We start from the raw sequence: 13,317 nt of genomic DNA on the forward strand, positions 1-13,317 counted from the left end.
TCTCAGGTATGCGCCCCGCTGCGCCTGCGCGCGTCCCCGCCCTGCTGTCATGGCAGCGCCCCGCCCTCTCGCGTCCACTTCCGCTCGGGGCAGGGCCGCTTCCGGTGCCTCGAGCACGCGGCGGCGGACCATGGCAGCTCCGCGGCCGTTGCGCGTGCTGTGTCTGGCGGGCTTCCGGCAGAGCGAGCGGGGCTTCCGAGAGAAGACTGGAGCTCTGAGGAAGGCGCTGCGGGGCCGCGCCGAGCTTGTGTGCCTCAGCGGCCCGCACCCGGTCTGTGAGGGCGCGGGGCCGGACCCCGGTGAGCCGCACCCCGCGTCCCGCCCGGAGTGCACCCCGGGCCCCCCGAGCCCCTCTGTCCCTCCCTTGGCCCCGCGCCCACCCCGGGCCCCCCGCGCCCACCCCGAGCCCCTCAGTCCCTCCCTTGGCCCGCGCCCACCTCGGGCCCCCTGAGCCCCTCTGTCCCTCCCTTGGCCCGCGCCCACCCCGGGCCCCCTGAGCCCCGCTGTCCCGCCCGCAGGTGCCCGCGCCCCGGAGGAGCAGCCCCGCGGCTGGTGGTTTTCCGACGCGGCCGCCGACGACTTCTCGGCGCTGGAGGAGCCCGCGGCGTGCCGGGGGCTGCCCGAGGCCCTGGGCGCGGTGGCCGCGGCGCTGAGCAGCCAGGGGCCCTTCGACGGCCTCCTGGGCTTCAGCCAGGGCGCCGCGCTGGCCGCGCTCGTGTGCGCGCTGGCCCAGGCCGGGGACCCCCGCTTCGCGCTGCCGCGCTTCGTCATCCTGGTGTCCGGCTTCTGCCCCCGCGGCCCGGCCCTGCAGGAGCCCGTCTGCAGGAGCCCCTTGTCGCTGCCGTCCCTGCATGTTTTCGGGGACACCGACCGCGTCATTCCCGCAGAGGAGAGCGTGCGGCTGGCCAGCCGGTTCCCCGGAGCCGTCACCCTCACCCATGGCGGGGGCCACTTCATCCCGGCCGCCGCCGCCCAGCGCCAAGCCTACCTCAAGTTCTTGGACCAGTTTCTCTCTGCCCCTGGCGCACCCGCGCCAGGGCAGTCGCTGCCCCTTCCTGTCCCTCAGCTTGAGACCTCGCCGTGACCGAGACCGGTTGGAGCACGGCAGTCCATCCTCAGGACTCAAGCCTTGGACCTGGCGGTCCCTGGAGGAAAGGGGAGGAGGACCCTGGAACGCCCAACTTCCTGCTATTCACATATGGAAAAAGCAGAGGACCCTGGAGGAGAGGATGAGGGTGACGGGGAGACGCGGGGCTGCCATGCAGGGAGATGGTGACCCAAATCGCCAGCGTGACTGTCCCAGTCTACTCAGAAGGTCCACGCGGCCTCACCCAGGTGTGCTCCCATAGTTCAGATGTCGGAGGTTCCAACAGGAGGGAAAGGGGCCGCGGTGGCCGAATCCGGGAAAGCTGTGGGTGAGGGGTGCAGGGAGGAGACCTGACCAGCCTGGGCTGACCCCGGCTTCCCCTGTCGTGGTCCCTGACGTCTGTGTGTGCCTCTCCCTTCAATCCCTGGGCTCTGCTTTCTCCCGATGCCGCGCTGGTGCTAGACCCTGGCCAAAGGTGACCCAGAATAAAACCTTGGCATTAGTGCTGGTCATCACAGCTGTCGCTGCCACGGCCCAGCCCCAAGCCAGGCTGCTTGTCAGCCTGAGCAGCGTCCACTGCTGTCCCCACAGGCCTCCCTCCCGCCTTTGGGACTGCTTCCCTGCCTCTGCCTGGCAAACCCGCTGCAGTTGGCACGGCCTTCAGCCATGGGCACCCCAGAATCTCCTTCACTGAGCCTGTTAGGGGTGGGGGTGCAATGCAGAGGATGTGCTGGAACTGCTTGGGTTCCCTCCTCCCACCCCATTAGAAAGCTGCCCGAGAGTCCAAAAGGTGGGGAGGCAGCAGGGTGCTACCGTGTGGAGTGTCTGGAGACCTTTATAGAAAGTTCTGGGAGGGCTGTGGGGATCCCCTTCACGGCAGGCTGCCTCTGCCTTGCATTTGGTGTTAACTTCCACTCCCCCCATCCCCCCATTTTTTTTTAAAATATTTTATTAGATTTACACAGAGAAGGAAAAAAAGGCATTGATCTTGCATGCACTGGTTCAGTCCCCAGATGGCTGCAGCAGTCGGAGCTGAGCTGATCTGAATGTTCCAGGTGGGCACAGGGTCCCAAGGCTTTGGGCCTTTCCTCCGCGGCCTCCCCAGGAGCTCCTTTTTTTTCTTTTTTTAAAGATTTATTTATTTTATTACAAAGTCAGATATTCAGAGAAGAGGAGAGACAGAGATGAAGATCTTCTGTCCGATGATTCACTCCCCAAGTGAGCCGCAATGGCCGGTGCGAGCCGATCTGAATCAAGGAACCAGGAACCTCTTCTGGGTCTCCCACGCGGGTGCAGGGTCCCAAAGCTTTGGGCCGTCCTTAACTGCTTTCCCAGGCCACAAGCAGAGAGCTGGATGGGAAGTGGAGCTGCCGGGATTAGAACCGGCGCCTATATGGCATCCCGGAGTGTTGAAGGCGAGGACTTTCGCCGGTAGGCCACGCCTCCGGGCCCCAGGAGCTTCTTTTGAGTCTCCGATGCAGGTGCAGGGTCCCAAGGACTTGGGGCATCTTCAGCTGCCCTCCCAGGTGGTTAGCAGGAACTGGATTGGGATAGAAACAGCCAGGACATGAACTGGCGCCCACATGGGATGCCAGCCATAGTAGAGGATTAACTTACCGGACTGTGATCCCAGGCCTGCTGCATTTGACTCATGGAGTTGTAAGTTTCAGGTGTTCCACACAGAAATTCAGGTTTCTGCCCTTTCTTGGGAATTGCTGCTGCTGTTGGGGATTCACACGCCCTGACCCTGAACAGGATCCGGAGATGAGGAAGTGGCACACACCACAGCTGCTGCAGCGCATCCCGTCATACAGAGAACTGAGGAGAAGCAATTCCAAGGCTTACAATTACAGGAGTGTGGGGGAAACAAGTAGGTCAGCGTGCTTGCACCTCAGGCACAAAGAATTTCTCAGAGGCAGAATGTACCAGCTAGGTGCAAAGGGCACAGGTGGTTCACCCCCTGTCCACTCCCCAGCATGCCCTGCCCTGCAGGCCAAGGGCTACCTGTACACAGCCACTCCTCCCAGGATTCTCTGTTCAAACTTGGGATTCTGGGGCCCCAGAGTCTGCATTTTGACAAGCCGCCCTTGGGTGTGACTGCAACACGGTATTTGAAAACCACTGCTGTAGTGCCAGGCAATAACTCAACAGGCTAATCCTCTACCCTGTAAGTGCTGGCATTCCTTGGGAGCCCCAATTCATGTCCCAGCGGCTCTGCTTCTCTTCCCCCTCCTTGTGGCCTGGGGAAGCAGCAGAGGACAGCCCAAAGCCTTGGGACCCTGCACCCGCGTGGGAGACCCGGAAGAAGCTCCCGATGGGCTCCGCTCCAGCCATAGCTGCCACTCGAGTAAACCAGCTGACCGAGGCTCTTGCTCCTCTTTGTAAATCTGTCTTCAATTAAAAAACAAAAAGGCTGCCATGGGGATGGGACGAGGGTCTGGGAGCTGTGATGCGTCCCACCAGGAGAGCGAGGGTCGCTGATCCAACAATGGCAGTGTGTGGCCCATGGGCTGGAAATAGGAGAAATGTTTATTATAGGTTCCTAGCTGTACGCCAGACATGGTGATAAGAGAAGCTGTAATGTTGCCTAATTGGATCTCACAACTGCAGGCGCTCAGGACTATTATTAGCCCTGTTTTACAACTAAGGCAGCAGGCAGACGCAGGGCTGTGTTTCAGCCAAAGCGGGAGTGAGGCGTGAGAATGCATTCTTGACCTCCGGTGTCATTTCTCTCTGCTGCTCATTCCTTGCCAGGTTGTGTCCTGCCTGGGCTCCGTGTCCCAGCCTCCACACACCCCGCCATGGGGTCCTGTCCCTTAGCACAGCCCCCAGTCCTGGGGCATCTGCGCCTCTCCCTGCTCTAGGGGCTCCGTGGTAGCCCAATGAAGAGCTTAATGGCATTCGGCTGTGCACAAAGGTTCTTTTTTTTAAGCTTACAGGAATCTATTTGATGCTCACAACACATTGACCAAAGGGAGATTGTTATCCGCTTTTATAGGATGGTCACCCAGAACCTGGCCCCTTTACCAGCTAGAACACAGTGTCCACTGGGATCCAGAGTCAAACGCGTTGGGGGTCGGTGTGTGCGACCTCAGGGGCAGCACTTGGGTGGTAATCAGCCAGTGACTTGGCACCAGCTGCCTTGGCGGGTCTTCGGAGAGGAGGACGGGCGTCGGTTTCCCCAGCCCTCCTCACACTGCCCCCCCGAGAACTCGCACACCTGATGCGCAGCAGGGAGTGGGAGACACACGTGTGTTTTTAAGGAGGTCGGTCCTCGTGCTCCTCCGGCATGGCAGGACCTGGGCTGCTGTGGTACACACGTCTCCTCCCTCAGGTTGGACCCCAACACCTGGAGACAGGCTGAAGTGAGAATGCGGCTCCTGGACAGCACCTAGAACAGGTTAACCTCCCTGGCCCAGCGGAGTGCGGGGGCTCGGAGCCTCTAGCACAGCACCGGGTGTGCGTGTGCGGCACGGCTGGAGGGGTGGGCTCGTGGCGTTTGTAAGAGAGCTTCCCTCCGTCCCCAGGGCAGGCAGGGTCCTTTGCCTCCGGTCCCAGGCGCTCCCATCCCTCGCGCCCAGGAACCAGAACCCGAATCCCCGCACCGCCCCTTCGCCCTGCGGTCGGTGCCCCGACCCTGTCGGCCGCCCCGCGGCGGTCCCGGCCTCCTCTTCTCCGGACGCGTCCTGACCGGCCGGCTCCGCGTCCCGGGCTGGCGTGGCGTGGCGCGGCGTGGCGCGTGGGCGTGCTGCGGGGCGACCATGGCTGTAGACTGTTACCTCCGGTTCCCACAGTAACAATCGAAAGCCACGGTTGCCCTGGAGACGCGGGGGCGGGGCGCGCGGCTGACGGCACCGGCCCGGGCAGGCTGACGTCAGGCCCGGGGGCGGGAGGCCGTGCGCGCGGCCGGCGAGGCCGTCCCGGGGTGCGCGCGGCCCCGGGGGAGCGGCCGGGATCAGCACCGCGGACAGCGGCTGGCCGGCTGGACGGGGCCGCGGCCCCCGAGGGGCGGGGCCAGGCGTCGGTGGCCGTGACTGGAGACTGTTACTGAGGGCGGCCCGGGCAGTAAGCAGTCTAGAGCCAAGGTGCCGGCGCGCTGCCCGGGCGGGGGCGGCCCCCTCGGCGCCGGGGCCGGGGGCGCAGCCGCTCCTCCTCCTCCCCCACGGCTCCCGGACGGGCACGCGACTGCTGACGTCAGAGCCCCGTGACGTCAAGGCCGTCCCCGCGGGAGGTGCTTCCGGTCCCGCCCCCGCCTGGTCCTGAGAGGACAGCTCCGCGCGCAGAGGCGGGAAGCCGTGGGCGCCGGCGGCCGAGCCCGACGGGGCGGCCCGGGGAGGGGGCGGCCCGGCCGGAGGCGCGGGGTCGGGCGGCGTTGCCGGGAGAGCCGCTGCGTGGTCGCCGGGCCGGTGGGCGTCTGTGTCCTGCCGGCGTCGCCGCTCGGCCGGCTGGTGGCCGCGCGGCTGAGTCACCGCGCTGCGGAGAGGGGAATGGGGGGGCGCGCGCCTCGGGGCGCCGGGCCCTGCTCCCCACCCGGCTGACGATGCCGCAGGAGCCCCCCACCCCCCAGAGCAGGCAGCGCGCCCCGCGGGACTCCGGGGGTCCCTCAGGGCGCAGGCAGGTGCCGCCCCCCAGCCCAGCCACGCTCCCCGGCGCCCCCACGCTCACCCCGAGGGGCCCGGCAGCGCGCGGGGCCCCTCTTCGCCCTCCCGTCCGGGTCCGCGCGCTGCGCCGGTCGGGCTGCGGGGCCCGCGGAGTCGCGCTTACCTGGCGGGCCGCGTCGCCCGGCGCCCGCTCGCTCCCCGCAGCCCGGCCGGCGCGGCGGCTTTTATAGGCGCGCGTAGTACTCGTGCGGCGGCTCATTCATGCGGCCGCGGCTCCTACACACTGACGCGCTGCCGACGTCAGCGGGGAATTTAGGAAACGGGAAAAGGGGCTATTTATAGTGGCGCGGCGGGGGGTGCGGGTGGAGGCCGAGGCGCCGGGAGGGGCCGGCGGTGCGCGGATGCAGGAACGGGTTGGGGGAGCCCGCGACCCCCGGCCAGGCCCGCAAGGGTTAACTTTCCGGAACTGCGGGCTGGGAGCTCGGCGCCGGCGGCGGGCTCCTCTCCGGGGAGGGGGTCTTCACCTGAGCCCCCCACGCCTCAGCTCCGTCACATCCCGCAAGGCCCCTGCGGTGTCGTCACCTTCTGGAGGGAGTGGGGTGGAGGGTAGGAGAGGAAGCCGGACCCCCGGAGGGGCGCGGGGCGGGACAGGGGGCCGGGGAAGACTTGCTGGGGAGCCCAGGACTGGGGGGGGGGGGTTTCGGGGGAGGGCCCCGGAGAGGCGGCAGAGAGGGGTTCAGGCGTGGGTCAGGGGCTGCCGACCCCAGGGTGGGCGGAGAGCTGGCCTGGGCTCCGGTCCAGAGACGAGCAGAGGGGTCAGGCCGAGGGGGCTGGGGGTACTAGGGGTCAGGCCGAGGGGAGGGAGGGAAGCTGGCACGCAGGGCCCGCCTGGGGCCGTCGGTGCGATGGGGGCCCTGAGCGGTCAGGTGAGGGTGATGAGGAGCGCAGGAGACCCAGGGCTGCGCAGCTCTGCAGAGAGCGGTGGGACGGGGAGGGGGTCCCAGCTCGGTTGCCAAGGAGGAAGGGGGCGGGGGAGGGGGAAGGAGTTGGGGGGCGGGAGGCGCGGGTCCGAGAGAAGGTCCTGGGGCGGGCAGGGTAGGGCTGTGGCAGCCGGCCCCGCGTACCCCTCTAACCCGCAGGCGAGGACACTTGGGGGGTGGCAGCCAGGGGCTGTGAGTGAACTAGCGGAACCCCCCTGCCCCCCCAGCGGAAGAAAAAAAAGTCTGTGGATTCTGGGTGGGATGGGTCGGCCCTGTGAGCCCCCTCAAAAGAAGCGGTGCAAAGCAGAGAGGGGTGGTCAGAGGAGCCCCCATGCCTGCCCCATTCGGTTTGGCTTCCACCGGCTTTGGCTCCAGAAATGCCTTCTCCAGGAATAGCTTCTCGGTAAGCAGGACAACTCCTATTCACCCGTCAAAGCCCGACGATTAAAGCACTTCTTCCAAAAATCCTGTTCATCCCTCCTCCAACAGCTGCACCTGCTGTTGCCCCCTCGGTCCCTCAGCGCAGCAGGCTCCTGACCCTCTACACCGGCGGTGGTCCCCGTCTCCATCACTCCTCCCCTGATCCCGAAGCCGGCCTCCTCCACCTCGGTGGGGAGACAGGGCAGAACCTCGGTGCGGAGACTGGGCACGACCCCGGGCGGAAGCCGGCGGCGGGGTACGGTGCACCTGCTGGGATTCTAAGTCTAAGCACCCGGGCCTGGAGGCGGCCTCTGCGCAGGGCAGGGTGCCTCTGGGGGGCGCCCGAGCCCCGGGTGTGTGTCAGGGACCCCGGGCGGATGATTCACGCGCTGCCTCTGGCGGCGGCGTGGGCGTGCGGGGCGGCGAGTGCGGCCCCCCACCGGCCTGGGCCCGAGCGGTTGCTAAGCTCTCCAAGGCCTAGGAGGGAGAGACGCCATCGGCGCGAACCTCCGGTTGCCGTGGAAACGCGGCGCTCCAGCCTCTGGCGCGCGCCCGTGGAGGTCGGCGCAGCCAATCCGGAGGCACGGGCGTCCTGGGGGCCGCCCCGCGCGTGGGCGGGGGTCAGGAGGTGCGTGGAGCGGGCGGAGCGTGGGCCGGGGGACGCGTGGGGACACTTCCGGAGTGGCCCCTGGAGCCCCCGCGCGCCCGTGGCTGGTCCTCTTCCTGCGCGTAGAGGGGACACCCGCGCGGAGCGGCCCTGTCCGTGGGCTGCACGGCCTCGCCGGAGGGGCCGGAGCTGTGCCCGAACCGGGGCCCCTCCGGTCCCGTTCCTCTCGGGTCGGTGGGTTGTAAAAACAAAACACGAGAGGTCCCTCAAAACGACTCACGTTGGGAATGGGGCGTGTGGGAGGCTGGGGTCCCCCAAGAGGCTCTGTCGCATCATTTCCAGTCAGGTGTTCTGATGTGGCACTGCCACCCTCCCCACCGGAGCCCGGCACGGTGAGGGCGGGCACGCCCCTCGCCCCGGGTTCACGGAGGAGCCCCCCGGAGCGCAACAGGGTGCTGGGGTTCCGGGAGCGAGCGGCGCCCGCGTGTGCCACGGCGTGGAGCGTGTGATGCGCGCACCTGAGCCAGGTGCCTGCGTGGGCGGCCAGTGGGCACGCCCTCCCAGAGATGCCGCCAAGGGGGCTTCCTTGCCTGCCCACCGGCCGCCCCGTGCCATCACGCGCCCCCGCGGCTGCAGGCAGGGACGCGAACGAGTCGGGGGCGTGGGGGTGCCACGGGCGGGCACCCCTGGCGGGGTCGGCCCCGCGCGTGCACGCACGCCCCGCTCGGCGCCCAGGTGTGCGGAAGGGGCGCGGCGAGCGGGCGGCGCAGAGCCCCGCGTGGCCGCGAGGTGGCGCCAGGGGCGCAGCGCCGCCCGCCGGCCCGGGCCGCTCCAGATAAGAGTGTGCGGAAAAGCGCGGCGCGCCTGAGACGCGACCAGGACGCGGGGAGGACGGAGCGGCAGGACACACCGACCGGGGGCCCGGCGGGCGGAGGGCAGCGCAGCGCAGCCACGTCCCCCCCTGGATCCGCCGACAGCCGGGCCCGGGGCTTCCGACATGCCCCCCAGGTGGGTCGTTGGCGCTGGGGACCGGGAAGGGGACAGGGGACCCGGGACAGCCCGGTCCTCGCGCGCTGGTCGCCTTGGGCGCATCCTCTGACATAGGCGCCTCACCGCGCCTGGCGGCCGGCGCTCAGGGGCTCTGGGTGTCGCCCCTGGAAGACCCGGGACCGCCGGGCCGCTCGCTCCGCGCCGGGTTCACGGCGGGGTCAGCGGCCCGGGCCGGCTCTGCCCGCACATGGGCTGGAAAGGCGAGGGGAAGGGAAGGGGAGCCGGCGGGCGGGGCTGCAGGGGCGCTGCCCTGGCACAGCTCGGCGCCTGGCAGCGGGGCTGGTGGGGCGCGCGGGGCTGGAAGCCGCCACCGCTGCGGGGAGGGGTGCCCGGCGGGCTCGGGCCGCAGGTAAGCGGCTTCGAAGTCCTGCGGGCCAGGCGGAGGAGCGGGGTGGGTCGGGTGGCCGGGTAGGCGGGCGAGGCAACTCCGGGCTCGGGGCCCCACGGCCGCTTGGCCGCCTCTGAAGCGTGGGGGCCCGAGAGAGCACTAGCTGGGAGTGGATGGGGCTGGGGCCGGCGCGTTCGTCCCGCCCTGTCTGAAGTTAGGAAACTTTTTTTTTCTCCCCCAAGTTTGGGGTGGCGGAGTTCCGGGGGAGAGAAGGGACCCGGGGAGGCTGCGGAGGGAGGCGCCGGGTGCGCGAATGTCGGGCCGGGGCCGGGGCCGGAACGCGGGGTGGGGCGCAGGCCAGGGTCAGGGCCACAGCCGGCTGCGCGCCGCCGTGCCCGCCCGGGGCGCTGCCCCCTCCCTCCCCTGGGAGCTGCGTGGCTCCCCCCTCCCCCCCACCTGCTTCCTGCCTCAGCCTCCTGCCCCGATATAACGCCCTCCCCGCGCCGCGGCCGGGCCTTCGCGCTCTGCCCGCCACGGCGGCCGCTGCCTCCTCTCCCCGCCCCGCGGCCACTGCCCGGGGTGGGGGCTCCCGGCCAGGGTCCTGACAGCCCCCCGGCCGGGGCGGCGCCGCGGCGGGCCCCTGCGCTCCCGTGCTCCGTGTCACTTCCCCCAGCTGGGCCCACTTCTCCCGAGGCGGGGAGGCGCTTCTCCCCTCGGCTCCCCTTCTCCCCACTTAAGCAAACTTCTCGGCCCTGAATGACTTTTCCTGAAGCGGACATTTTACTTAAACCGGGTAACTGTCTCTGAAAAGGGTCACCTAACCCGGGCAGCCTGCTCCTTGGAAGCCCCCAGTGCGTGTGCCCAGCAGCGGGCCGGCCCCTGAGCGCGCACAGCTCAGCCCGGTGCAGCCAGGCCCGCCGCTGCGGCGCCTCTCCGGCCCTGGGCTCGCCCTCCTGCTGCTGCCTGGGACCGGGCGGCCTAAGGCTCGGGCTCCCCGAGGCCGCTGACCCGCTGCGGCCGGTGCCCCTGTACCCCTGCTCGGCTGAGGGGAAGGGGAAGTGGCGGGGACGCCGGGCTGGGCCGGGCACAGGCGACGAGAGCGCCGCGGCCGCTGCGTGGCTCTTACTCGGCTGGTGTGTGTCCCCCCCGCAGGAGAGTGTGCTGGGCAGACGATGCTGGACACGATGGAGGCGCCCGGCCACTCGAGGCAGCTGCTGCTGCAGCTCAACAGCCAGCGCACCAAGGGCTTCTTGTGCGACGTGATCATCGTGGTGCAGAACGCCCTCTTCCGCGCGCACAAGAACGTGCTGGCGGCCAGCAGCGCCTACCTCAAGTCCCTGGTGGTGCACGACAACCTGCTCAACCTGGACCATGACATGGTGAGCCCGGCCGTCTTCCGCCTCGTGCTGGACTTCATCTACACCGGCCGCCTGGCCGACGGCGCCGAGGCGGCAGCTGCGGCTGCCGTGGCCCCCGGGGCCGAGCCGAGCCTGGGCGCCGTGCTGGCCGCCGCCAGCTACCTGCAGATCCCCGACCTCGTGGCGCTGTGCAAGAAGCGCCTGAAGCGCCACGGCAAGTATTGCCACCTGCGGGGCGGCGGCAGCGGCGGCGGCGGCTACGCGCCCTACGGCCGGCCCGGCCGGGGCCTGAGGGCCGCCACGCCCGTCATCCAGGCCTGCTACTCGTCGCCGGTCGGGCCTCCGCCGCCGCCCCCGCCGCCCTCCGCCGCAGCCGCCGCCTCCGAGCCGTCGCCGGGCCCCGAGGCCGGGGTCAACACGCACTGCGCCGAGCTGTACGCCTCGGGGCCCGGCCCCGCCGCCGCCGCCCTCTGCGCCCCGGAGCGGCGCTGCTCCCCGCTCTGCGGCCTGGACCTGTCCAAGAAGAGCCCGCCCGGCTCCACGGGGCCCGAGCGGCCGCTGGGCGAGCGCGAGCTGCCCCCGCGCCCGGACAGCCCGCCCAGCGCCGGCCCCGCCGCCTACAAGGAGCCGCCGCTCGGCCTGCCGCCGCTGCCGCCGCTGGCCTTCCAGAAACTGGAGGAGGCCGCGGCGCCCCCGGACCCGTTCCGCGGCGGCGCCAGCCCGGGACCCGAGCCCCCCGGCCGCCCCGACGGCTCCAGCCTCCTCTACCGCTGGATGAAGCACGAGCCGGGCCTGGGCAGCTACGGCGACGACCTGCTGCGGGAGCGCGGTGGCTCTCCGGGCGAGCGCTGCGAGGAGCGCGACGGGGCCGCCTCGCCCGCGGGGCCCCCGCTCGGCCTGGTGCCGCCGCGCTACCCGGGCAGCCTGGACGGGCCGGGCCCCGGCGGCGACGGCGACGACTACAAGAGCAGCAGCGAGGAGACGGGCAGCAGCGAGGACCCCAGCCCGCCCGGCGGCCACCTCGAGGGCTACCCGTGCCCGCACCTGGCCTACGGCGAGCCCGAGAGCTTCGGGGACAACCTGTACGTGTGCATCCCGTGCGGCAAGGGCTTCCCCAGCTCGGAGCAGCTGAACGCGCACGTGGAGGCGCACGTGGAGGAAGAGGAGGCGCTGTACGGCAGGGCCGAGGCGGCCGAGGTGGCCGCGGGGGCGGCGGGCCTCGGGCCCCCCTACGGCGGCGGCGGGGACAAGGTCCCCGGGGCTCCGGGCGGCCTGGGGGAGCTGCTGCGGCCCTACCGCTGCGCGTCCTGCGACAAGAGCTACAAGGACCCGGCCACGCTGCGGCAGCACGAGAAGACGCACTGGCTGACCCGGCCCTACCCCTGCACCATCTGCGGGAAGAAGTTCACGCAGCGTGGGACCATGACGCGCCACATGCGCAGCCACCTGGGCCTCAAGCCCTTCGCGTGCGATGCGTGCGGCATGCGCTTCACGCGCCAGTACCGCCTCACCGAGCACATGCGCATCCACTCGGGCGAGAAGCCCTACGAGTGCCAGGTGTGCGGGGGCAAGTTCGCACAGCAGCGCAACCTCATCAGCCACATGAAGATGCACGCCGTGGGCGGCGCGGCGGGCGCGGCGGGCGCCCTGGCCGGCCTGGGCGCGCTGCCCGGCGTGCCCGGCCCCGACGGCAAGGGCAAGCTCGACTTCCCCGAGGGCGTCTTCGCCGTGGCCCGCCTCACGGCCGAGCAGCTGAGCCTCAAGCAGCAGGACAAGGCGGCCGCGGCCGAGCTGCTGGCGCAGACCACGCACTTCCTGCACGACCCCAAGGTGGCGCTCGAGAGCCTCTACCCGCTGGCCAAGTTCACGGCCGAGCTGGGCCTCAGCCCGGACAAGGCGGCGGAGGTGCTGAGCCAGGGCGCGCACCTGGCCGCGGGACCTGACGGTCGCACCATCGACCGCTTCTCCCCCACCTAGAGCGCCCCAGCTCAGACCCCGGGGGCGGCGGCTGCGGCGGGCACACCGCGCCCGGGACACCGCAGTGGCGGCCCCACCTCGCTGCGGCCCCACCTGGCCTCACCGCTTCGTGCCTTAGCCCCGGGGTGGGGGTGGGGGAGAAACCCCCGGGACGGGGGTCGGGGGGGATGGGGAAGGGGAGATTTATATTTTTGATATCAGCTTTGACCAAAGGAGACCCCCTGGCCTCTCCCCGCCTCTTCCTGTGGTTCGTTGGCCCCCTGGCACCCCCACCCCCGGCTCCGTGCTGCTGCTGGGGGAGGGGCGTCACCCGGGGCGCTCCTAGCCCTACCTCCGGCCCTTGCGACCACACCCATTCTCACTGTGAATCTCCCCGCTGGGGTCGGAGCGTCGGGCAGAGTCGGGAGTGGGGGAGGGGACTGAGCCGGCCGGAGGGCCCCCCGCCCCCCACGGGACTGATAATGTGAAGTTCCTCATTTTGCACAAGTGGCACTAGCTCCAGGGCCAACCTTTAAACCCTGCAGGACCACCAGGGGCCGGGCGCTCTGGAGTCTGGGCTGTTGGCCAGCCCAGGTCCACCGGGCCTCCCAGTCCCGTGGGGTCGCTGCCGTCCCTTCCCTGGGGTCCCGGACCATATTTATTGCATGCGCCCCGGTGGCTCCCCATGCCGAGCCCGGGCCGGGCCGGAAGGCGGTCTCTAGCTCCCTCCCGTTTGTATAGTTCCCACCTTGTACACAGGCTCTCTGAGCCGCTTCCATTTTCTATACTCGAACCAAACAGCAATAAAGCAATAACCAAGGACCCAGACCGAGCTGCTGTCTTCCCCTCCTCACAGGAAGACCTGGGTGGGCTGCCCCGGGGACACGCAGGGGCCAGAAAGGGCCGCCCTCGCACAGGTGCAGAGGCCTG

At 69.7% G+C, this 13,317-nt stretch overlaps 2 protein-coding genes across 3 annotated transcripts; both read left to right on the forward strand.

The window, feature by feature from the left end:
• The first annotated feature begins 52 nt into the window (after window positions 1–52).
• Window positions 53–1,556, forward strand: OVCA2 (OVCA2 serine hydrolase domain containing). Its single transcript, XM_058675656.1, has 2 exons — window positions 53–299; window positions 519–1,556. Exons 1-2 carry the CDS (start codon window positions 131–133, stop codon window positions 1,082–1,084), a joined length of 735 nt encoding a protein of 244 aa, XP_058531639.1. The 5' UTR covers window positions 53–130; the 3' UTR covers window positions 1,085–1,556.
• A 6,873-nt stretch (window positions 1,557–8,429) lies between these two features.
• HIC1 (HIC ZBTB transcriptional repressor 1) lies at window positions 8,430–13,209 on the forward strand. Of its 2 annotated transcripts, none has more exons than XM_058676211.1 (2): window positions 8,430–8,703; window positions 10,226–13,209. In XM_058676211.1, exon 2 carries the CDS (start codon window positions 10,246–10,248, stop codon window positions 12,406–12,408), a length of 2,163 nt encoding a protein of 720 aa, XP_058532194.1. In that variant the 5' UTR covers window positions 8,430–8,703; window positions 10,226–10,245; the 3' UTR covers window positions 12,409–13,209. The 2 variants fall into 2 exon arrangements, with proteins under 2 accessions (XP_058532194.1, XP_058532192.1); XM_058676209.1 differs by lacking the exon at window positions 8,430–8,703 and adding an exon at window positions 9,178–9,866.
• Window positions 13,210–13,317: the final 108 nt, after the last annotated feature.

This window comes from Ochotona princeps, chromosome 17 (assembly GCF_030435755.1).
Source record: "Ochotona princeps isolate mOchPri1 chromosome 17, mOchPri1.hap1, whole genome shotgun sequence".
Classification (NCBI taxonomy): Eukaryota; Metazoa; Chordata; class Mammalia; order Lagomorpha; family Ochotonidae; genus Ochotona; species Ochotona princeps.